At 43.5% G+C, this 25,826-nt stretch overlaps 2 protein-coding genes across 3 annotated transcripts; one reads left to right on the plus strand and one right to left on the minus strand.

Annotated features, from left to right (window-relative positions):
- The first annotated feature begins 7,720 nt into the window (after window positions 1-7,720).
- aig1 (androgen-induced 1 (H. sapiens)) lies at window positions 7,721-20,707 on the plus strand. 2 transcript variants are annotated; one of them, XM_041064789.1, is made up of 6 exons: window positions 7,721-8,022; window positions 11,884-12,039; window positions 14,439-14,540; window positions 18,985-19,100; window positions 19,264-19,430; window positions 20,060-20,707. In XM_041064789.1, exons 1-6 carry the CDS (start codon window positions 7,882-7,884, stop codon window positions 20,077-20,079), a joined length of 702 nt encoding a protein of 233 aa, XP_040920723.1. In that variant the 5' UTR covers window positions 7,721-7,881; the 3' UTR covers window positions 20,080-20,707. The 2 variants fall into 2 exon arrangements, with proteins under 2 accessions (XP_040920723.1, XP_040920724.1); XM_041064790.1 differs by having other exon boundaries at window positions 20,065-20,707.
- Window positions 20,708-23,571: 2,864 nt separating this feature from the next.
- adat2 (adenosine deaminase tRNA specific 2) lies at window positions 23,572-25,305 on the minus strand. Its single transcript, XM_041064791.1, has 6 exons — window positions 25,082-25,305; window positions 24,821-24,925; window positions 24,382-24,532; window positions 24,182-24,288; window positions 24,031-24,103; window positions 23,572-23,694 (listed from the first exon to the last, which is right to left on the minus strand). Exons 1-6 carry the CDS (start codon window positions 25,175-25,177, stop codon window positions 23,666-23,668), a joined length of 561 nt encoding a protein of 186 aa, XP_040920725.1. The 5' UTR covers window positions 25,178-25,305; the 3' UTR covers window positions 23,572-23,665.
- Window positions 25,306-25,826: the final 521 nt, after the last annotated feature.

Genomic DNA, 25,826 nt, shown 5'->3' on the forward strand with positions numbered 1-25,826 from the left:
GTGAGAAGTTATCCAAGGTGAGAGCGAATAAGAGGGGGGGGAAGATGTTCCTTGGCAGGGGCAGAGCCATTGATGGAGCAATTAGAAATACACTGACCTTTTGTTGTTGAGTTTTCACCAATGTCACGGCTCTTTAACATCAGACAGTATCATCTCAAAGGGTTTTATTTGTGGTATTAGTCCTATATTTGAAGGGGTCACAGTGCAGAAAAGCCTGAGGGGTGACATGAATAAGAATGAGGGCTGATATACAGCAAATAGCAGAACTACTTTATATGAGCTACTGGAGCCACCAGGAGAAACATATCATTTCTTCATGATGCATTTCTTGATGTTCCAGCACTCACTGTTTGCCAGGAGTGGTGTGAATTTGAGGGGTGTGAATCTCACCTTCCACTAACAGCTTTGATAGCAGTTAATCTGGCAGTTTACCTTTTAAAACACTTCAGATCTCTGTACGATCAGCGGTCTGTGCTGTCCCCACCGCAGGGCTGGGAACGCAGCCAGTGTCCAAAACTCAGCTGAACATCAACACATCATCCAGCAATTTATGTGTAACCATCATAATTTATAACCAAGATCTGTTAAATGCCAATGGGAGAGTGTCAGTCGCAGGTAGCAAGTGACATATCCAGGCCTGGGTATCATTTTCAGACAACAAGGAAGCTGCAGTGGCTAGGAGCAGAAGCTAGTTTGCAAGTTGCCCTAAATGTAGATCCCTTGTGCTTTTAAGGCATGTCACAGGTTATTGTACATTTTTTGATGAGGTGGTCACTGACCTCCAGCAGATCTCTGACCTCCAGCAGAACAACAGCTCAGTGAAAGTCTTCTCCTTTGGCCCATATACCTGCTTATCCTTGGTGTATGTGTGTGTGTTTGCAGTGGCCAGCATGATAAGTGGATTAAGGTCTCCCATAAGAGGCTCACTGGGATGTGATCTCATCACCGGTGACCCCGGAGTCCCCATGGCGACGCCGTGGCAACACAGCACCATGGCGACGGAGATCTGCTGCAGCTTCTGATGCAGCGATTTGCATCTGCTTTTCATATGAAGCCCGGCAGGAAGGTGTGTGCAGTCCACAGCTCTGGAGGCTGCATGTTGGCTCTCTTTTTAGATGTACACTGTGGAGATACTATATATGAGTAAGTAAGAACGTCTACAGCCATTCAACAAAGATGTTCACTGTTGGATGTCATTAGTCAACCTCTGAGAAACGATTTGAGCTTCACGAACAGAAACATTTCACCAGCAAATGTCTTCAGTGTGACTCATAACTTTAATAATTTGCTTTGCTTTAAAGCCAGCTGTCAGTTTGATGGAGTAGGTGTGAGAGTTTTTCCACATATGTCGTTTCACTTTTATGTCCATAAATTTCTTCTTTCTCAAAGTTGTTTCTGTGTGTTGTTGATGTTTAAGCATCTCTTTGGACAGTTAAGATAAAAATAAGTACAGTAAGAAAACACGTCACCTGCAATATAAAATCCATTCATCCATGATGTTGTGGTCATTTGATTGACTTTCTAGTGAGAAACATCAACAGTTTAGACACAGGCTCTGGACCAGGGGCTTCCTGACACCTTGGGATCCTGGACCTGGGCCCAGTCAGTAATGGATACTCAGCAGAGAAGTGGAGCTGGCTGAGTGTTTTGCTGAGAAAAAAAATCATTTGGAGTTGTGTTTCTGTCCACCTGATGAATGGAAGTCCAATACTCCCCCTCCGTTCAGCTGTTTTTGGTCTCAACAGCTGAAAAAGAAGAAAAAGAAAAATCTCTACCTGCTAAATGCTCCACTGTGTTCACCAGCCGCTGTCTAACTGCGCCCGTCTGTCAGTGGTGCTGAGCGGGTTTTTATCAGAGCTGGTGTGATAAAAGCCGCAGCCTGCTACTGCTACAAACGGGGCTGCTGAGAGCTCTACGACACTATTAAAGCAGTAAATGTGATTCAAAACCAAAACAATGAGCCAAAAGAGGCTAAAAGGCTCAGTGGAGCTGTAGAGTTGGTGACAGTTCTCTGTGGGTTTTTCACTTTAATGAGACAGAGATCATTAAGTGGACGACTCAAAGACAATGCTAACCGTCTACAGCACAGAGCGCTCCCGTGACACGGACGTGACTTTGGTACCAGTCCTCTCACCAGACTGGGTATCGGGTAAAGTAACAAGTGTGGCCACAATCCCAGGATGTGAGTCATGTGTCGTGCTCTAATGTACTGGTTAACGTCCCAGACTGGAACCTTAAATCCTTTCTATTCATGGTTTGTGTTCACTGTAGGCTTTGAAGAAAAACAACCATGAACAAGGAACCTGCGAAGTAGTTACGGGAAGTTATGAATAATCTATTACATCAGAGAGGTGGACACACACACACACACACACACACACACACACACACACACACACACACACACACACACACACACACAGCCAGGCAGTGGCCTCAGGCTCTTGTCCCAGAGTCGAACTGTAACGATCTGCAAGACAAAGCACTTCTGTGACAGCTGACTGATTACTAATGCTTATTCATACACACTCACACTCACAGAAACACACTCATACATACAAAGACACACACACACACACACACACACACAGAGAAAGGCCGCTCCCCTCTGCTACCACTCCCAGATTCCCACAGACTGACAAGTGAGCAAGTTGTGTTCCCCTGACACACACTTTTTTTATACACACACATTAACATTGTGTATCTTTCCACCTTCTGGTCTTTGATTCTCTTCCCGCAGTCACATTAATCCCTGTCACTGTGTCTTTCCCCTTCCATTACACACACACACACACACACACACACACACACACACACACACACACACACTCTGTCATCAGAGTGTTGAGGTGTGGCCCAGTTGTTACATAACAGCTCCAGGGTAAAGGTCACACTACCTGGGAGATAACAGTTTCAAGAGTACATCTTCAGAGGGTGTGTGTGTGAGATAGACAGATAGAAGGAGAGACAGAAAGACAGAGAGAGAGTGACTCACAGGTAAACACACAGTTTGGGGTTAAACAGCGCCCCTTACTGGTCAGCATCAGTACTGACACGGAACATCACCAGTTGAGATCATCATCATGTGAACAATTAACTTTCTGTTGTCATTTTAACCTTTGTTCTCTGTGTTGTTGCTCCAGTATCACTCAGTGTCTATTTTACTGGTCTTTTTTGCCAAAGTGCAGCTTCTTTTACTGTAAAAACCACATTTTAGATACAAATAAAGATTACATGATTGTTGTTGATTTTAAAAGTCTTTTGTCCACTGTTAGTCCACCGTTTGTTGTATAAATGGTCAAAACGTTGACTGTTCCAAATCACAAAAAAACACGCTTTTCTCATCCACCAGTTTTGGTTGCGTTTGTTGTTTTTAAAGATAACTTGGTGAGATTTCTGCCTTCATCACAAACAAAATGACTGTAACACTATACATTTATTGCCCTTTTTTCTTGTTATAGATTTATATTGTACCTCCAGAGAAACAATGGTTAAGAAAAGTGTTTTAATTAAGAAAACTGAGGTGGAGATGGTATAACTGGAATTATTATATTGTGTAACCTGTATAATTACTGGGCTCTCTACTTTCTCTTTCTGTACCAGTGTCTGCCCAGTTTCCACTGTGGAACATTTTTGAATGAAGGAGGGAGATGAGGAGGAGGAAGAGGGAAAGAGGAAATGCGTTGCTGCCAACCCTTCAGAGAACTCACAGAGCTGGTAGTGTGTGTGTGGCTGTGTGTGTGTCCCTTTACACACACCCACACACACATGCATACATACACACACACACACATGCTCCAGCTTTCTCTGGGATATACATGGGTCAAAATACTCCTCCAAACCCCAACCTGGATTAAGATCTTTCTCTCACACCACCAGGTTACTGGTTTGAATCCCTGATCTGTGGCCATCAACAGATACACTGTCATCTACTAGTTTGCCTCATTTCTACCTCTGAAAGTGAACAAAGACCTGCCTTACAATTAATCACAACAATCCCACTGTCTTCATCTGACAACATTTTATTTTAGGTGCAGCAGTTGTTTCAATTAAATCAAGGTTGGCATAACCTACTATGTACTCTATATACAGTCATCATCACAGTAACCACGGCAACACACTTAAGAGAATGATGCCATATTGAAAATCAAATCAAATTATACTAAAGTCAAATCATCACAGAGCATATTCAGTATATACAGTGATATTCAGCTGGCAACGTGCAATCAATGTTTCAATAACAATAACAAAGGCCGTTTTAAAGTGCTCCTCAAACACCTCGTCTAGCGATGCCACTAAATCGACCAGTCCACGAAAAATCCCGGACCCCTCAGCTCCATCTTTGCCTCTTAAAGCTAACTCAAACACGCCACAGGATCTGACACAGGCAATATGGCGGCCTAGAACATGGCGGTTCGTACTCACCTCATCGTTGTGACGACACACAGCTATCAGGTAGCTCTCATCCAACTGTGTGGCGATGTTAACTCTTCCAAAAGGCCTTTCCGAGAGATGGTACATGTCGGTGACACCCGTGGTTGTCCAGGCGGTGTCTGTGTTTCCATCCGGGTGAATCAGAGGGCAGGTGTAGCAGGACAGCGCGTTAGCTACTTCGCATCATGCTAGCTACGTTTTCCGCTCATACCAGCTCCGTGAAAATCCGCGGCTGTAGGTTTTCCTCCTTCATATTTAAATTTGGTCCGGGTGGTCCTAATTCTTTGACCGCCAATTTATCTTGACTGCTCCGACGACAGAATGTTAATTCCCGCAATTACACGATGGAGTTGCTCCGTTGAGTTGCAAAGCTAGCCATGTCGATCTTGAACGTGAACGCGATGCGTATGCGATGCGCGCATCAGAGGAGCACGTGACTTCATCAGTGCGTATGACGAAAGCACGTTGGGGCAAGCCCTCCCGGAGCCCATAGGAATGCATCGTAGAGTTTACACTTTGAAAAAAAAATTTACCTGTAAGTCTATGAGAGCGCCTGGAGAGATTTAAAATCTGACTGAAAACGCCCCAAGGGGCTGCTGATTGGACAATGACGTTCAGGCTGCTGATTGGACAATGGCATGCAGGCCGCTGATTGGACAATAATATTCAGACTTGGAACGGCAAAATAAACTGTTTTCCGTGTGGGTCAAAGAGGGCGGCGCCCTGTCGCGCAGTATTAGCCAGCCGCCCCTGAAAGTAGTAGTAAAGTAAAAGTAAACGGTTCCTTGGGCCAAGTGCTGCTGACACACTGGCAAAAACACAATGCCTTTGGCAGTGTTGAGTAAATGACTTATTTTTTTCTGTTGGTTTAAACAGTGACGTGAGATAAAGGCTCACTAACTGCAAAGCGGAAACTAGCACGTGACGTTTGCATATGACTGTAAGAAAACCCTGAGGTGCAGCGGTGCGCAACTCCTCTCAGAGATTAACAATCAAACAGATGTTTCTGGACCCTTGGGGGAAATGATACATGTCAAACCTGGATTTATGAAACCTTTTGCTGCACTCTTGTGGAAATCCGGCTGTAATTTGGTGTCATCTGTAAAAGTAAAATTAGAAAAATTAGAACTAGTGATCCCCTCTTTCCAGCTGACAGGTGTTACAGAATGAGGAACTTTCACCCAGCCAAAAAAAAGAGAAAGGAAACAAAAAGAAACAACATCTGAATCAGTTTAGCTAAACCTGCAATAATTGATTTTGTGGGGCACTTTGGGGCAATGTTGATATGGCAAATAGCTGCTTATTTAAACATCCAGCAATTATGGAACTAGAGTACCTTTGATTTGGAGTGGTGTTTGTGTCCATCTGGTGAACATAATATTCCCTGTCTATCAGCTCTGTTTTTGGTCTCTACCAGCTCCTAAGGGAAAGATCTGGTGCTCAAGCTGCTAAATGCTCCACTATATTCACCAGCTGGTCTCTGACTGAGTAGGTCTGTTGTTTGGGGCTGTAGAAGCAGACTGAAGGTTTCTGGCACAACTTCACACAGCTACCTTGAGGTTCATCACTACAACTGACCCCTTTCACATTTTTTTAACAAACTGTGCAGAACAGCAGAAAAAGGAGATTCCTACATCCTGTTCCCAAAGGGCCACACGCCTTGAAACACAATCATGTGACAGCTGGGTACAGAGTGTGTCATTTTAACATCCATAGCAGACTTTGGTAACATGTTAGCTGTGCATGTGTCCATCCATCCATAAATCTGTAAGTGCAGAAACAGCACTGCACTTGTGTGTAAGTAGCTGCTCAGTGTTGCCGTGGCAACAGCATCACCTCTTTCCTCGCCTGCTGAAGCTCTTTTTATGATATCTGTCGGCATCCTCTCTGTTCTCTCAATTTAATTCATTTCATTTTAGTTCAGATGACTTCTTTATTGGCACAATACTGTTTTTTTTTCCCCAAATCACCTAACCAGGTGACAAAATAAACTGACATTCATTCTACTGAGAACAATTTAGAAAATTACATTTTGTGTGAACAGAGCTTTTTTTTCCATTCAGTTTTGCAGCTACATACAGTAAAGCTCTGTGGTGAAAATCATGACAAACATTTGAAGACAGTCGGCCATCATGCAGGAAAATGAACTAAACAACAACAGGAACGGTCCTTTACTGTGTGACAACAAGTTTACAGCTAAAACAGCCCATACACTTATCTAAATTAAATTCAGCTTGCATTAGTATCAACATTATACAATTAATAAATGTTAATTTAACTGTACTGTTGATGCTGTGTGATTACTTCATGCAGTACTTTTTATAATGTCAGGTTTTCTTACTGTTCCCTGTGATGTTGGTCCTCATGTATAAGTATGCATGTTTCAATATTTATACTAAGTGCTCTAGTATAGTTTTAAAACCTCGAATTACTTAAATAATTTCTTTGTTACTGCTGCGTTTACTGTCTAGTATTTATCAGAACAGTCTGGTCCCAAGATTTTAACTATTCTGTCATGTAAAGAATCCTATAAACAAAATATATCAGGATAATTATTATTTATAATTAGAAGCTTCATTTTCCAGTTTGAGCCTGTGGCAAATAAAAACCCTTGATCCTGCATTGGCATAAAATAACAAGTGAATTTAAAATTCAAAGAAACAAATAAGTAGCAGCCTGATGCTTTTACTGTTGGTGCAGACAATATGAGTTGCACATTAAGTGACTCAGGAGTCGGCTGTCACGTTGGGCAAATCCCCATTAACCACCTCCCTGATCTTCTGTCTGCATCTCTGGTGCCTGTGCACAGAACCGGCTCTAGGCACACTCTAAGCAGCCTATAATGGTGCATTTACTGTTTACCTCTCCTGGCAGGCGTAGCGCCAGTGACATGGTTGTAGCCAACCATACAGATGCTTTGATGAGGGTGCAGTACACTGTACAGCTGTTAAAGCCCCTTGAAGGAAATTTGTGATTTGTGATATTGTCTTATATAAATAAAACTGACTTGGCCTGACTGCTTGTTCTATGGGCCAGAGATGAATTTAATAATCTTTTATTATTATATCTGTTATTACAATATTATTAGTACTAGTAGTAATAAAATACCGTTATAACGGAATCATAAAAAAATAATGTATATCATTCATTAAAAAACTTTACATCCTCTTTGTGCTCATTCTACATCCCTGTACAGTACAGTAGACAATAAGGAGAGACTGTAGATCCCCCCTCCCCCCCGTTACCCTTCTCCTCCCCCTTGCATCATCATCATCATCATCATAACACGGAAGCAGAAGACAGCGAGAGGGGGCAGGAGAGGCGCAGACACAGGGAGGGAGGTTCAGACAGGTAAAAATACGGTTAAAGAGAAACGGGGACAAAGGTAGAAATAGGTGCAGGGAGGTAGAGACAGACAGGTAAACAAAGACAGAGAGAGCGAGCATCATGGCGCTGATCCCCTCGCAGGTTCTCCGGGTCGCCATCCTGCTGTCTTATTTCTCCATCCTCTGCCACTACAAAGCTTTAGACATGCCGGCACACCAGACCTACGGGGGCAGCTGGAAGTTTCTGACCTTCATCGACCTGGTGAGATTTAACGTTTCATCTTGTTTTAAACCCCCGGCAAGTTAGCTTAATGCTCGCCGCGCAGCACGAGCTGCAGAGTCGGTGCTTCGTGTTGTCATTAGATTTGAATGGTCGTTCGTCGTTTCCGCTTCCCTGTTCTCATGGGTCCGGTGTTTCATTCACTGTCAGTGAGGAGGGACGCGGTAAATTACACGGAAGTTTATCTGGAGTCGTTTATGAAGCCCGCAACGTGGCTCACCGGTGAGCTTCGTGTGCAGCGGCTGAACCGGAACAGGTGTTGTGGCACAGACTGCAGCCCTGCCACAAAATGCTCCCCCTACGCGGGAGTAGTGTTGCCAGATCTCGCGAGAGAAACGAGAAACCAGGTCTATGGGACCATAGCGAGCCCGATGGATCTGAAACAGCTGACTGGGACCAAAGATACACACACAAGAACACACACACACACACACACACACACACACACACACACACACACACACACACACAGACACACACACACACACACACACACACACACACACACGGATTCTGAAGTGAGATCAAATTAGACTTTACACTTTAATGACCAGGAAAAATTGGAAGAAGGCACAAACACACACACGTCCCATTCACACTAAACAATGTGCGCATAGTAAGCATTAACAAAGAGGCCGTTCTATTAGAGCCCAGTTCTATTAGTCATTCACAAACATAGCATGTCAACTTTAGCAACAACCTCACACAGTGTTAGCCATGAACTAGCTGGAACAAGCTCACCATTTTGTGAGTGTTATAGAACATTTAACATGAACAGCCCATGCTGTTAAAGCTTGCTGCTTTAAGCAGAGGATAACGGACCAAATGAAGTTTCTGGAGCAGACGAGACTTAATTATTTACAGTGATGTTACCCGTCTGCTCCTGAAGCCTTTTGTTTGTCCTGTGATAGAAAAACATGGATGTGCTCTTGGCTTTGGTTTGGAAAAGTGTGTTTGGCCGAAACATGTAAATAAAAACAAAAACGGCAACAGGAACAACAACAATTACAACAAGTTATACTTATTACAACAGTTATACTTTGTGTTTATCACTATTCATGATCATAACTCATATATATTTCATTGAAATATTGGTTGTTAATAGGCCTGACATTATAGTTTTCTTAGCAGTGATTCAGTTAAGCTCTGTTTAAAGGCAAAATAATAATGAAGTGCACATGTGTGTGTGTGTGTGTGTGTGTGTGTGTGTGTGTGTGTGTGTGTGTGTGAGCATGAGAAATAGCTGTGTCATATTTTCCACATTAGACCGCTCCTCCTTGTTAACTGTGCCTTTAATGACCTGTACACACCAGCAGCCAGGAAACACACACCGCTACAACATCTGGCTCTTAATCATTCTGTGTGTGAGCTTGCGTGTGCTAGTACATGTGCAACATGAAACTCCGACACTGAAACGTGGACATGATTGCCTTTAGATCCATTTCACAAATAACCACCAGTGTGAGTTGAGAGTAGAGATGTGTGTTGTTACCGCTCAAAGCCTCATTGCTAGCTGAGCTCTTATAGAAAATCATTAAGCTGCGTTAGCCAGGGTAGAGGCCTTGGATTTGTACCATGGTCAAAGGGATAACAAACAGCACACACACCTAGTAAACTGTAAAACATCCTATTTCCGACAATAAGATGTGGTAAGTGTACAAACAGACTTATAACTGGATGTGAACTGGCATCCGGTTGCTTTAAAGCCAAAATTCCTCCAATGTCCAGTCATTCCTTCACCCACTGGGTGAGACCGGATACTCCCAGAAGGGGGGGGGGGGGGGGGGGGGGGAGCGGAGAGGAGGAGAGATGGGTGTGTGCGTCCTCTCCATCTTTGTCTGGAAAAGGAGGTCAGATCCATCATTGTGAACGTATCGACGGGAGTGTTTCATTACACAGAGCTGGAGGTTAAAATACTGAGCTGGTTTCTCTCTCATCACAGTCCACTTGCTGCCCTGCAGCTCCCTCTGAATTTGAGCATTTGAAATTCATGATCTAAGAGAAGTATTTATGGTGCGTGTTGAAAGAAGCCATGCATAGTTTTATGGTAATACAGCGTGTCTCAGAGGAAGTTTTTTTTTTTTCAGAAATGGTTCCAGGGTTTCCTACTGTTTTTGAATTTATTTATCGTGAACAACCTCTGAGACATGTCCAATATTTTAGAGCTGACCACAAAACTATTGTGTTCACAGGATCTGAGTAGAGAAGTAGCTTTTCTAATCTATACATCTGCATGTGAATACTCTGTCATCAAACACTGAAGCTTTGATTTCATTTGTGTTTTCACTCAGCTCTTTGGAAGACAGGCTTGCTGGTAGCTTTTCTGCTGGTTCTTAAAAATATTCATCTCCTTTTTATGGATCCTGCATTTCACTGTGACACTGTTTTAAAAACCTGGTGCTGCTGGTGAATATTGAGCTACTTTACACTTTATTCAACTGTGTACAAGCTTATATCACGTTTAAACATTTACAGCAGCTACAATATGTGCTGCCTTCAGACAGAACTGGTGAGGCTGTATTTTAACATGAGAAGTCAAGTACAGGATATGTTTGGCATTCAAGTGGTTTAAGTTTGAGAACACTGTTGCTAGGTGATGGGCCATAAAATGGAAGTTGCCTTGTTCCCTTTTAAAGATGGCAAGTGGTTTTGTGTTTATTGGATTTCGGCATGAAGTTTAAGAAGAAGAATAAAACTCAAAAAAATAAACAAAAAACAAAACTATTAAAACAGAATTAAAAACTTACTTCCATGGACTCTGCAATTACAGAAAACATCAGCTCGTGAGCTTAGAGCTGTTGGAAAATTTGAATTCAAACACAATGTTAGTGACAAAAGTTAAGGCGCTAATAGTCTGATAGGACAAAGTTAGCTTGTTTTTGTCTTTATTCAGAGGTGGACAGTGGAGAAACAGGGGGAGTGTAACTGGTCACCACCTCAGGTTCAAATGTTTCCAGTCATCTAAAACATCACAGCACTTAAAAGTCATAAGCTTCTGCTCATCTACTGCCCACAGCAGAGCTAAAGATGGCCCTGCAGGAACATAACGTGAGGGATCGTGATGCAGGGAGTTTCCCCTTTGTCATTAAATGCATCCTTTCTCTCCCACTGAACGTGAAGACTCAGGGCCGATGAACTGGTTGTGCTCCAGTAGGTCCAGCTCTAGTTTTGGCTAAACGTGCGTTTGACCTCTATATAAAGATGGACGCGAACATGTTTCACTCTCAAACACGTGTTTTATTGAAGTTGAAAATGTTTCAACCTTAGTGGAAACTTTGCACCTACCCCGTGGCTTCATGATTCCAGTTCATGAACATTCCTAACCAATAAAAAAAGGAGGGGGGGGGGGGGGGGGGGGGCAGTTTCAGAAAGAACTCCTGGTAAGTTCAGTTTAGCTGTTTGTGCTGGACGAGCTGCAGAAAACCCTCCAGTGGTCCGGCTGCCTGTGTTCTTACACGCTCATCCTAGACTGAAGTCGGTGTTTCAAGCCTCGTCTCTTGAAATGATTTTGGGGTAATGAAATGAAACTACTGACGGAAGCAGACGTAGGCGAAGCAGGTTAAGGGAAAGTGGCTGCCCCATAAAATGTAATGATGGCTTTGATGGCAGTGCAGTTTTTGCTTTAATGTCGGGTTGCTCATCTTGTCTCTTGTCCTCTCTAAACTCTTCTTCCTTTGCTTCCCTTTTTTCCTTTTTCCTTCTCTGGAAAAATTACTGTCAAAGCCTTTTCTTTCTTTTTTTCTCTCCCCTCTGTCCATCTCTTTGAAGTGTTTGTCATGTGAACGTGCAGCAGCTGTTAAAGAGCTTGCTGAACTCTGTGTGTGTGTGTGTGTGTGTTTGCAGGTGATCCAGGCGGTGTTTTTCGGAGTGTGTGTCCTGATCGATGTGTCCAGTCTGCTGACTAAGGGAGGCGACAGCAGGGAACAAGAGCGGCAGCTGAGGAAGCTGATTGGCCTCAGGGACTGGATGATGGCCGTGCTGGCCTTCCCTGTCGGAGCGGTGAGCGGATGGATGCATACAATCAAACACACACACGTGACACACAATAGCCTGGGGAAGGATCAGCCTGGCTTGCAGGAATCAAAGGCTTGAGTAATGTGTTTGCTGTATAATCAGCTCTCTCTCTCTCTCTCTCTCTCTCTCTCTCTTTTTCCCCTTTTCCTACAACGTCTCCTGCCCTCCTTTGCTCTCTCAGATGGGTGGCGACAGCCCTTTTCTACAAACCCCTAATTATGGAGATTTTACTGTCGAATGGCCTAAATGATACTTTCAGGAGGCTTTTCCTCTTTTATAAGTCTCAAAAAAAAAAGAAAAAAACACAGCCAGGTTTGAAAATCCTTGTCTTCTTCCTGTTTATATTACGATGCATTCAGACCTTGTCACATGGTGCATTTTGCCAGAGGCTGCCTCTGAGGACTTTAAAGCTCAACAACAACCATAAACTATTCAACGGCATCTCTGAGTTATAGAAAAGTGTTAGAGGGAGCATCCACAAAGATGCTGCTCGACAGTCGAGGGAGAGATGAGGACATTTTAAAAATGTTTCTACAATATGAGGCAGAAACTCTCTCAACTAAACAGCAAGATTTGATGGTTGAACCTTTGAATCAGCCTCCGTAGTGCTGATGTGATTACAAGGTATCAGCAGAACTAAAAAGTGCTGGTTTCAGTTTCCTAAAACCAAAAAAAAAAGAACTTCAAGGTAAAGTCTTCAATTTCATTAATTTTTATAACAATAAATAATCGTTGAGCATGTTTCCAAATGTTTTTTAACACCATTTTTTGAAGTGTAATGGTTAATTAAGATTAAAAAAATGTATGAATATTCAAGGAACCACCGCAGCAGCTAAATAAATAAATACATCTTTTTCCAAACAAAATAATCTGAAAAATAACATAACTATGTTCATAAATAAATCTGACTAAAGGACCAACTTTAGGTACAGTTTTCAACGTTTGGTGCTAAGGAGTCAGTTTGTTTGGAGACGCAGAGAGGTTCAAAAACTAGAGCCAACACATGAACCTTCAGCAGCTCATATCAGCCGAAGCTGAAATGTTGCTGTGAATAACCAGAACAAAGCGTTGAGTCGTCCTGTGTTGCTTCTGTCAGCCAGACGGTGACCTCTGTCTGATCCTCAGGCTGTTCTCACTGCGCGGGCTGACTCTGCTCACATGTTTCTGCCTCTCTCACAGTCATTAACACACACACACACACACACGCACGCACACACACGCACGCACGCACGCACACACACACACACTCACACACACACACACTCTTATTCAAGATTTCAGTTGGCAAGGCGCCCTGTAGCTGCCGCACCGAGGAACGTGTCTGACCAAAGCCGTATCCTAAGCTTCAACACACACACACACACACACACACAGAGTCATGAATATGCATACTATACACTCACAGACACTAATCACACACAGCTGATAGCTAACCACCCCCAAGCAACCTTTGTGCCAATTAGATCGCTGCCACAGTCGAGGCTACAACACACACGGTCTGTCTGTGACACACACACCTATAGAAGCAGTCAGCTGGCTCGGTGCCGTGAGTTGGGCAGAGTTCAGTTTACACACAGCACAATAGACATGATTATCACCACGGCTAATGTCTGGAAACCTAGCCTGACTGATATGGAAAAAGTGTGTGTGTGTGTGTGTGTGTGTGTGTGTGTAGCTCTGCTCCTATGTGCTGTATACAAGCACAAGAGTGCAGGTGCATATATTAGACGGTTATATGTCCGTGCATGTCCATGTGGGCATCTACTTTAATGTATAGCAGTGTGGAAAATAGAGGAAGTCTGTGAGTATATGTGACACACAGGGGCAAAGTGTGTGTGTGTGTGTGTGTGTGTGTGTGTGTGTGTGTGTGTGTGTGTGTGTGTGTGTGTGTGTGTGTGTGTGTGTGTGTGTGTGTGTGTGTGTGTGCGCCCTGCCACCACCGGCCTGTTGAAAGCAGAGAACATGCAGGGTACAATGAAGGGGGCTGGTTCAGATGCCTCGAACTGGAACCCAGATGACGGTCAGGTAATTCCACCCCCGTCCTGCAGAACATGGTCTGGCCTGGGTCCAAACCGTCTGCTGGAGATACATTAGACCAAGTGTTTGTTGGCGTATGGTGCATTCAGGACGTGTGGGATAGTCGGTGGTCTACCATCAAGATGTCCTGGGTGATTTGTTGAATCTTGCTTCTATTGGCTATCAACCATTGTGGAGGTTGTACAGTCCTGTGAGCTGTTCCCCCTGAACCACCACCACAGTGTATAAAGATCACAACACAGTGTCATTTAGTGTCATAAATACAACATATGCACAAGTGTTTTATGAAGACAGATTTGTTTGCTAACTTTGTGTGTGTTTTTTTTTCTTTCTCTCTCTCTCTTAAGTTTGTGGTCTTTACATTCTGGACTCTGTACCTGTACGACAGAGACCTGGTCTACCCCAGACTACTGGACAACTTCATTCCTCAGTGGCTCAACCACGGCATGGTGAGTTCATTTTTCTGTTCTGATGCTTTCGTTTAATTCACTGATTATTTCTGATAATTGGTCGGTGAGCGTTGAGTAGCTGCCTGAGGAAGGCTTCAGCAGAGACGCTGATGAAACCACTTAACTGACCCACTGTCACTGGAAACTGGTCACTGCCTAACTTTGTTTAAAGGAGCACATTTGTGTAGCAGACAGCTCGATGCGGCGACGGCACCGTCGCAGGAGCTGAACCGGACTGTGGCGGTGAACAGTGAGCTGAGGCTGAAAGCAGAGCCCTTGATTTACCAGCTGATCCCTGTTCCAGCCCTCACTGCCCTGCATTTGGAAGGGACAGGCCGAATCAGAGCGCAAATATATTAATAATTAACTTTAATTTAACCAGGAAAGTGCCTCGCTGAGATTAAAAATCTCTTTCACATGAATCTCTCAGCCAAGACACACAAGACACATGGAGCACTGACATTACGAAGCCATGTAACGCAGCCTGATAAATTAGTAATAAGTTACATAAACAATGCAGCTGAAATCAGAAGCATAATGTGAACTTGATAAACCAACAGTGGTCAGTATATTATTACAAAGAATATTAAAACAGATATGCAATAAATATATTAAAAGTCCTTTGATTAGTGCAAACTGGGGGAAAACCCCGGGGCAAACCCACTGAGGGGGATTATATAAGAGTCCTGCACAATATATATTATATAAGAGTCCAGCTCTGTAAAACCATAACGCTCCCACACCCCCAAACCCGAGTACCTGACCTGCTCGTTAGCAGTAATTAGCTCTAAATCAATTCCAGATGCGACGTTATTTTCGTCCCTTTTCTCAGTTTTTAATTAGTTTTTCTTGTTTCTCCTGTTTTTACATTCATGGGTCATCTAATTAATTTTGGCCCGGACCATTACATGAACATATAAGTATGTTTTTACCTGTTACATGCAGTTTCTGTTGGTCAGGTCCAGGGATCATGTGCAGGACTCTGCTTTATGCAGCGTTTCCCCTCTGGTGTTGGAACACCTCAGGTCCTGGTCTGCCTGCTTGATTGATTGATTGATTGATAGATCCTCATTGTACAGTTCTGCATGGCAGCACATGTAAAGTGAGTCCTGCTTGGATCATTACCCGTATCAGTGCATCATAAACCCCATAAAGTACTTGATGAATCTTATCAGCGGTCAAAGTTGGTGCTGGTGAACCTCTGAATTTGAATAGAGCCATTCGCGGGTCGTTGGCTTTGATTTGCCATCTAGAGGAAGCGGTTTTAATCTAATGTTTAGACAGCGACCAACACGCTGTGCGCCATGTCGCCTGACTGATAACAGCCTCAGCTGTGCGTGTGTTTGAAGCAGCCAGAGAGATAACCTCAAGTTTTTCCAACACTCCGCCTGTAACATGCAAAACGTTCTCATCGAACTTCCTCCTGCTGGAACAGCAGAACACAGGCTCTGTGCACAGAGCGGTGCGAGGTGAGCCGGTGTGTGTTACCTGTTAGAAAACACAACTTTGAAACTTAAAGAGACAAAGACAGCGCGCGCGCGCGTGTGTGTGTGTGTGTGCGCCTCTTCTCATGCTCCAGGAGGTGATGTCATAGCTGAGTGGTTGCTATGGCGCCGTCGCCAAGTACCAAAACAACCAGAACACCACCAACGGCCGTGTGTGTGTGTGTGTGTGTGTGTGTGTGTGTGGGTGTGTGTGTGTGTGTGTGTGTGTGAGACAGAAAAACGTGAGGAAGTCTGTGCATGTGCGCACGCCTTTGTGTAACACTGTGTGTGTGTGTGTGTGTGTGTGTGTGTGTGTGTGTGTGTGCGCGTGCGTGTGTGCGTGCGTGTGTGCGTGTGTGTGTGTGCGATGTGGGAGATAGAGTCTGCGTGCGTCCAGCGGTTGTAAATATTTTTCGGTATTCCATGGTATCGGTGTTGTTTGTTTACACTGGCTGCCACGGCAACCGTGTCGCCGTTCCCCTTGGAGGAGGGAGGGGTCGAGTGATGGAGAGCGAATGAGAGGAAAAAGATGCAGAAACTTTAACGTGTTCAGCTGTTTGGAGTAATAGAACATGAACAAGTGGAAGATTAACGTGCGCTGTGAGTTTCTTCTCTCTGGCCTCTGGCCTGAGCGGCAGGCGATTCACACCTCCGACTAAGGCTGAAGACAGAAAATGGTCTCTGAGGTATTCGGAGGAAGCCGTTGTGAAACTGTGGAAACAGTTCTGAACAAAAACACCAAACATTTAGTGACAGAGGCTGTTGATCAGAATAAACATGAGTCAGACCAAACGTACCGCGAAAATGAAAGATGTTATCTCTCAGGGTGACACAGCTGATGATTCGGTTTTGTTTTTTTGTTGTTGTTTTTTTTGATGGGTGATGAAGGTTATTTTTTGATTCAGTGTGATGATTACGGCTGGATGTACTCCAGGTCTGGTGTTATGCTAATGCACATTGTTTTTTACATATTCGTATTATGTTGTGTTATGTGTAATGTTTCTAGTCTGTTCTGAGCGTAGACTTAGTGTTAAATTAGGGACGTTACCCTTCATTCCAGGAAGAAACAGTGGTGTCACTGTTACAGTTAACACTGTCACATTAAGTACAGTCAGTACAACACAGTAAATAATTCTAGGAAACATATTCATAGAGTCCAGTGCAGTCAAAGTGAAACTAGTAATAAACTTATAATGTCCTATTAGCCGTTAGTTTGTTTGGCAGAGAAGCTCATGAGGACAGTGTGGAGTGTGCACCTGGCTTCCTCACTGTTAGCCCTGACCCTGGGTGGAGTATTGCCCTCACACACACACACAAATACTACGTTTGTATTTGGATCAACCTGAAATTCTGCATAATGTGTAGCAAAAGAGTTTGTTTATTCAGATAATATCAGAGCTTATTGCCCTTTTGTGGAGCCCTGACCCTCAGAACCAAACCTGCTTCGCCTGGGTGCTTCTCACGAGGTTCTGCTGTCCTTTTGTTGCAGTGAATTTATCACGCTCTTTGTGTGATTTGCCTCAAGATGTTCAGTTAAGTTTCTGACGTAAAAAATGGTTCTTCTTGCCGTTTCTACATAAAACTGAAGCCTCTTCGACAAAGGGGAAAAAAAATCTGTCGACTGACAAAGTATGTAAAGCTTTCTCCATTTCTCCCACCGCAGAGAATGTGGTTCAGGGGTGGGGTCCCCTTCTGTTCACTGCTGGTTACTAAGAGAACAACAAAACACAAACTCAGCTTTATCTGTTTGCATTTTGTAGTCTCACACACACTTGAATGAGCTGTCGTCCCATCTCCACAAAACACATCAGTGTGTATGCACATCAGTGTCTGTGAGCGTGTGTGTGTTTGTCAGTCTCACACTGGATCTGACGCCATTGACCCGTGACACACACACACACACACATACACACACACACACACACACACACACACACACACACACACACACACACACACACACACACACACACACACACACACACACACACACACACACACACACACACACACACACACACGCACTGATCTACAGCTGTGCTCCTGAGAGTGCAAATGAGGTAAGAGGTCTCAACTCTGCTGAGACAGTTATGCCTGTTTTGAGTGTGTGTGTGTGCGTGCGTGCGTGTGTGTGTGTGTCTGTATTTTGTATGTGAGTGCCTCCCAGTGGACAAAGAGAGTAGTTCATGTAAAGTCTGGTTAAATACTGTGAACATCAGCGGCACTGTGACTGAACAGGAGACAGATGTTGAAGACGATGTTCACAGAACATACGTGTTGGAAGACGTATACACGTGTGTGATTTCATAAATGTGTGTGTGTTTGTTTACCGCTGTCTGGTGGTGAGTCACATCGACACACACACAACACAATGTGTGTTAGTGAGAAGCAGCAGAAAATAGCAGCACGTATCATGACCTCCATTAAATGTTTGTGTGTTTAGATGGATTACGCTGACATCTTAACACACACACACACACAGTAACCAGAGATGAATGAATAATTAAAAGAGGACAAACTGAGATCCAGTAACCGTCCATTTCCTTTTTCATTTTCTCTTTTATTTTCAGTTATCTGACATGTATCAGATATTCCAGCACAGATATTTGCTTTTAATAAAATTTGTGGGTTTAAAATGCTTTTCACTGAAGCAGCTTCCACTGTGAGTGAAGCCTGAAGTCAGCAGTCAAGTGCTTTAAGGTGCAGCACCGATAAAGGCCACTAGATGGCAGGCTCCAGAAAACCTTGGGCTCCTTTAAGGCTCCTTTAAATGACACATTTGTTTTCTGGTCTGAGGAGCCATTTTCTCTTCTGTGTCCTTCTGTGTTTGTGTGTTTTTTATTTTGTTTTTTAAACTATTTTCAGTTTTCATATTTATTTAGACCACATGTAACTTTATATTTATTCTCTTTAACCGCCGCCACCTTTTCCCACTGTCTTTGTCTCTTTCCTTGTCTCAGCACACCACCGTCCTTCCCTTCATCATCATCGAGATGCGGACCACCCACCATCGGTATCCCAGCAGGCTGTGGGGTCTGGTAGCAGTGTGCTGCTTTGGCATAGGATACATCCTCTGGTACCCAAACACCGATAAACACCACATACAAGTCTTTGATTGGTTAATTTAGTAAAAGTCTGGTTTAAATTAGTTCTGTCCTGTTTAGTTTAACACAACTGTTGTCCCAGAATGTGCTGTACGTCCATATTAACTTTAACTTCCTGTGGCCCCGCCCACCCAGGACGTGTTGGGTGCACCAGGTGACAGGTGTGTGGGTGTACCCAGTGCTGGAGCGCATCACTCCGCTGGCTCGAGTCATCTTCTTCAGCGCGATGACGGTGGTGATTTGTGTCTTCTACGTACTTGGAGAAATCCTCAACAGCTACATCTGGGACCAGCCGCACACAGGTACACAACACACGCTGCAAAAAAACACAAACACTGCACAGGCTGTAAAACTGAACATATATGATAGGATAGTACATCTGAACAAGAGCAGATATCTGTGCAGGTTTAAACACAAAGAAAAATCGCTCATTTATAATCTTTAAATATGAGACTTTAACATTCTCGTTCTCAAACATCCAAGTATCGAGTGCAGATTTCAGACAAACTCGCACAAAATCAGCTCAGAACATTTGCTTGCAAATCTCTGAACTCAAATCTTCGCTTGCAGACTGAGGAAGCTCAGACCTCCAGGCTCTGCCACTAATAAACTTTTCTTAGATTTGATAAAAAGCAGAAAGAGACGAACAGAAGCAGATGGAAGCATCTGCCGAGCAGCCACCTCCCTCTTTCCCACACACACACACACACACTCGCTTTCATCCATCCTTCTGCTCAGCAGGTCGGCAGGTAGCGCTCCACCCACACAAGAGAGAGAAAATCTGTGGATGTTACTTTCTGGGCGAGAAGCCTGCAGCCTTGGTCTTTAGTTGTACTCACACACACACACACACACACACACACACACCCCTCCACAGTCTGGTGCTCACCTTTTTCCTTTCTTTTCTCTCTGTCTCTTTTTTTTCTCCCAGTGAAGGTCAAAGGTGAGTGAGCCTCTCTCGGCTGTGCGGGCATCGAAATCGGCCTCGGTCGTGCTGATGAGGACGAGTCGTGCCCCGCCCACCCAGGACAGCACAAGAAAGAAAACGAGCGACCTCTCTGGAAGTGGAAGTGACCATAACCCTTGAACTGTATCCATAACAATAACCATAAAAAAGACAGAAACATCATCAGTCACATGTAAAAAGAGAAAAAATCGACAGATGAAGCGTCAGAATTCATCTTTGGTTTTTTTTCTGTTTTTCTTTTTTTTTTCCTTGTTTGTTTTTTGTTGCTTGTTTTTCAGTGTTAAAAGTAAAGCAGCCATGTTGCATCTGGCTATGTCATGTGGAGGACAGCAAACAAAATGCACAAATCTACGTCTACGCAAAACATTCAACATAAGCACTGACATCCTACACACGTCCACACAGGGACAGAAACACAAACAGTATTTGTAATCTGCTTTTCTGGTTTGAACTATTTAACAAAGGGAACAAATTCCTTCATAAGCTACTACGAAACTACTGAACATCAGCAATGTGTTGAACCTCATGTTATGAGTCACGACATGGCATCATTACATCTGTGGAAGAAACTACATGTCAGAACAAAATGAATAAAGTCTGAGTGGAAAATCATTCCTGTCCGTGAGCCCGGTTTGGACTCTGAGTGAAATCTTGACTTTTTACCAGACGTAGGATCGTACGTGAGGCGGGTCCACTTTGGCTCCGTGTCCGGTCTGGTCTGAAATGCATCGGGTCTCGGTTGTGTGCTAAATTTTTCCTGGATGTGACAGAACCTGGTTAGACGAGCAACACGCTTCATGAGTGAGGTTAACGAAATAAGACAACACGTCTCAGACAAACTGCACCTCTTTCCTCCTCCTTTGGTCTTTACAGGGTCAATTTGGAAAATACTGACCAACAACTTATTTTGTCTTTGTGGTAGAAGGACACAGATACAGCAGGTGGACGAGGAGACAGAAAACACAGTGAGAGCAGCAGACAGCTGTTTGGCCTCAGTCTCATCACTCATGCAGTGTCAGGGTCATCGTGGTGAACAGGCGGAGAGTCTGTCAAGTTGCTTTTCCAGCTCTCCATCACCATGGAAACTCGAACTTCAAACACGATTAGTAAATGATATGAACAACACACATTCACAGCTGCCTAAATATAAGAGAACTGAACCAAACAAATCTAATAAGAATCTTTATCCAGATGTGGAGGCTTAAAGTGTGATTTCATTCTGTTAAAGAGTTAATGCAGTAAGAAACACAACTGACAAAAACTGAAATTAAAAGCTCCACGTAACAAAGATTCATCAAGTAAAAGAAGAACCTGAGTCTTTACTTTGCATTCCTCCCCCAGTGATGAGCAGAGAAGTGGAGTCAGATCATTTCAGTGGGTTTCTTTTTGTTTTGATCTGCAAAGGTCAACGGAGTGAACCCCCCCCTCCCAAAAAAAAAAGAAACACGTCAAACAAACACTTCCTGTCAAGACAAACCAAACTCCCCCCGTCTGCTTCCTGCTTGAACAAGAACAAACGCCACCCACACCCTCCTCTCAGCGAAAGTATAAAAATAATAAAAGGAACTTATTTTGTTTTTTCTGGTCCTGTTGTTCTGTCACCTCTACACAACACGACATCTCACATTACACTGCTTTTTTAAAAATGTTTGACAGTGTGTGTGTGTGTGTGACTCCACTCCTCTCACTGTCAGTTCAGAAAGGAGAGTTTGACACCACACACCCTGTTCATTAGCACTTAACAGCTAACTCTGTACTGCTGTGTGTGTGTGTGGGTGTGCAGTCTCCTCATTAACACGTCGACTCCTCCACTATGAGGTGACACATTAAAACATTCAGGAATATTCTGCTCTGCATTAATTAACATAGATTTACATGATAACGAGCAGAGAGGAGCTGGACCCGGCACGTGTTCCAGAAAAAAATACAAACAAACAAAAAACAAAAACAACAACACATTTTTATTTGTGATGTCACTATAAAACTGTGCGTGTGTGTGTGTGAAATGCATGTGCTGTGACAGGTGACTGTGGGAAATATTTCTGTGAAATCTGTTTCACGTGTGATGAAATCCGGTTTGTTTGTCAGGCTGGTGAATGTGTGTGTCTGTGCAAAGAGGAAGATAAAAGACGAAGTAGAGAAAGGTTCAAAAAAGAAACTGACATGGTGAAAGAAGGAAGGAAAGAAGGAAAAGAAATTACACAATGAAAGAAGAACAAAGGAATGAAAAAAAGGTACAAAAAGGGTGAAGAAAGGAAACTGATGAGCCAGTGATATAGAAAGGAAATAAGAAAGGACACATTGAAGACAACATCGAAGGTGGACGGCCGGGAGGGACACAGAAAGAAAAAAATCATGATAGCCTGTTATAAGAGAGAAGGACAGACTCAAAGAGGGTAAAAGGGAAGAAAGAGTGGGAGGTCTAAAAGAAAAAAGTCAAAAAAGGGAAGGGATGAGGACGAAAAATAAAAAGGCTGTAAAGCTGTAAAAAAGAACATCTGAAGGAAAGGAGTAACGGAAGGAAAGAAGCTGAACAACTGACAGGAAGGAAGGAAGGAAGGAAGGAAGCAGGAAGGAAGCGGGGGAGGAAGGAAGGAAGTTGGCAACTATTAAAAGAAGGATGGAAGAAGAGATAAAGAACAAGTGGTTAAAAGGCTAAACAAACGCTGAAAAGAGAGAGAGACAGAGTGTGAAAGAGTTTAAAAATCCTTCCATCACTTTGTTAGAAAAACAGGACACATGAAACACACACACACTCGCTCAGCACACTTTCTCTGACACTCAGCGGCGCACACACACACACACACACACGTTTGGTTCTTTCAGCTCCTCCCAGCTGCAGATACTGTGAACACACACACCCTGACACATGCCACAGTACACGTGTGTGTGTGTCTGAGAGGAAGTGAAATTAAATGATGGATCTGAAGTGTGCCCGTGTGTGTGTGTGGTAAATGAGCTATTGAGATGGTCAGCGCTGTTGAGAAGAACTGCGACACACACACACACACACACACACGCACACACACACACACACACACACACACACACACACACACACACACACACACACACGCAGACAGACACACACACGCAGACAGACACTTCCTTGCTGCTTCTCAGATGTGTCTCCACAGACAAACATCACAGGAAGTGGTGAGCGTCACGTTTAGAGTTGAAGATCAGAGAGAATCTTGTGCGTGTGAGCAGCAAAGATCAATGTGACGAACAGAGAGAAGCGACTTACAATTCACCAACAAAACATCCAACAAACATTCTCTCTGTTAAATATCTGGACGCTCTCATGTTGATCTTTCTCATTCAGCTACACGGGACGACAAAGCTGAAGTGCTTGAGACAAAGTTTCTGAGCTGAAAGTGGCAGCAGCTGTGTGAATGCTGACCTACTGCTCCCCCTGCAGGCAGACCGACTGAACGGCAGCTAATGAGCAGGAAGTCCATACACAACACACAAGAAAAGGTTTATATCATTTATTAAATTACAACAATATGAAAAGGGAAATATAAGAAATATAAAAAGTAAATGTACAGCTCGTCGGTCTGGAAAATCTCAGTCCTTCCTTGTTTTGGGTTTTGGAGCTGAAACAGACAGAAAGTAAAATTCTGTTAAATAAATGAAAAGAAAAAACAATAAGAGAACACAGAAAGAAGACAGGAAGAGAAACAGAAGAACAGAAAACTGGAAAATATTGTAGCAAAGAAAAATAAAACTGAGTAGTTAAGAAAAGTAAAGAAAACTACAGAAAAATGGGAAAGAAAAGAATGAATGAATGAATGAATGAAGAAGTGAAGGAGATTATGGGAAAGAAATGAAGTGTCCCTGTGTATTTTATCAAAACTATGAATAAAAGGGAAGAAAATGACGAAAGATCGAAAAGAACAGGTGAAGAGGAAGAATAGTTTGTTTCTAATCACCATTTGGATTCTCCTGTTTGTAGAAAGTCTTCAGCATCTCTACAGCTTCCTCTGCTCTGTGACCTGAAACACACTAAATACACAGGACACACACAGATTAAAGAAAACAGCAGTTAGACAAACAGAAAAAAAACCAGGGACAAACACAGACCTTGAATGTGGTCCCGGTCTGAGGTAGGTTTGCAGACGACACATCCAGAACCGAACCGCAGCCTCCAAACCGCTCGTTCCTGCAACCGTACACGACCACTGGGATATCTGACAGACAGTGAAGGGACAACGCTCATACACTCAACACACATGTACACACACACACAAACAACAACACGCACACATGGGCCGAGAGGATACTGAGCAGGCGTAGGGCAGCGGCACACATGATGCACGGTTCCACGGTGACATACAGGGCGGTTCGCTCGCACACGCGCCTCACGTCCAGGTTGCTATGGCGACACCAGTCCATGAGCTGGTCCAGAGCAACCATCTCAGCGTGACGGGTCGCCTGAAAAACACCACACGCCAACACAAACATGTAGAAAACACGCGTTATGCTCAGGTGTCGTGTTCTCGTTGAGCTGGAGAAAACCTCATACCAAACTCCATTAGAAAATTCACGTTTTAAGAGGTGAAGCCTTAACCCCCGCAAACGATGGATAAAATGCCTTCACCGTTTAATTCTATTAAATTCTGGTTAGTGAAACTTTAAAATGCACAGTACAGATAAAAATGATAAGGATTTATTAGCACAAGCATTAAACTAATGTAAACACTTTGCTTTTTTTTTTCTTACATTTTTGGTCTCGTTGACTTCGTTCCGTCCTTTGCCCACGATTTCATTGTTATAGACCATCAGGCATCCAACAGGCACCTCTCCGTTCTCCAGAGCATCTTTAGCCTGCAGCAACACATTTACATGGTATTACCACTGAGTTTGTTTACATGTTTACACGCTTCTAACAGCGTCCAGGTTTCTTGTCGTCTGTGTGGAGCGGATAAATCTTTAACCGACTACCCGATTCATATGTCGACCACAGAGTCTGTATTTACTCACCATGTCGAACGCGTTGGCCATCCACTTCACCGTTTCCTCGTCACTCGGATAAAAGCTCTCCGCCAACGCAGCTTTACTTTCTCCCTGCGTTCCCATGGTGATTACTGCTACTGCTTCTTAACTTAAATGAAACTCATTTCAGTCTCATTGTGATGACAGGCCGTAGCTTATCTCACTTTTATTCACGTTCTGAAACGTACGGACCACGCATTCACACGGGAGGAGGAAGATAATATTGGACGGACCACTTCCAGACATGAGCAGTCGATCTCCTCGATGGCGCCGTGTCGATGTTTTCGATGCGTCAAGTTGATTGCAGTTGACCAGATGTGGACAGGAAGTTGGGGATTTTTACCTATAAAATAAAAGCCTCAATAATGACGCTTGTTTTACCGTTAAAGTGGGATCAAACTTAGGACTGAAACGTATATACATGCAAATTCAGTAACACTTTATTTCAAGCTCAGGCTGGATCTCGTTAACGCAAATATCTAATATATCAAATGGCAGCAACTCAGTACATTTAGGCACGAAGACATGGTCAGGACGACCTGCTGAAGTTCAAACCGTGCGTCAGAAAGGGGAAGCAAGGTGATTTAAGTGACTTTGAACGTGGCCTGGCTGTTGGTGAGAATCACAGACACATTTTTTTTTATTGCTTGTGAATTAACAGTTATTTGATAGTAATATTTTATTCTACTACGTATGGTATACTGAGTAATTTCGAATGACATAATTTCGACCA

Source organism: Toxotes jaculatrix, chromosome 19 (assembly GCF_017976425.1).
Source record: "Toxotes jaculatrix isolate fToxJac2 chromosome 19, fToxJac2.pri, whole genome shotgun sequence".
Lineage (NCBI taxonomy): Eukaryota > Metazoa > Chordata > Actinopteri > Toxotidae > Toxotes > Toxotes jaculatrix.

Coding starts and splice junctions, on each gene's coding strand:
- aig1 (XM_041064789.1), top strand. CDS start 7,882: ATGGCGCTGATCCCCTCGCAGGTTCTCCGGGTCGCCATCCTGCTGTCT. Junction 8,023..11,883: donor TTCTGACCTTCATCGACCTG/GTGAGATTTAAC, acceptor GTGTGTTTGCAG/GTGATCCAGGCGGTGTTTTT. Junction 12,040..14,438: donor TGGCCTTCCCTGTCGGAGCG/GTGAGCGGATGG, acceptor CTCTCTCTTAAG/TTTGTGGTCTTTACATTCTG.
- adat2 (XM_041064791.1), bottom strand. CDS start 25,177: ATGGGAACGCAGGGAGAAAGTAAAGCTGCGTTGGCGGAGAGCTTTTAT. Junction 24,926..25,081: donor TGGCCAACGCGTTCGACATG/GTGAGTAAATAC, acceptor GTGTTGCTGCAG/GCTAAAGATGCTCTGGAGAA. Junction 24,289..24,381: donor CGCTGCCCTACGCCTGCTCA/GTATCCTCTCGG, acceptor ACTGTCTGTCAG/ATATCCCAGTGGTCGTGTAC.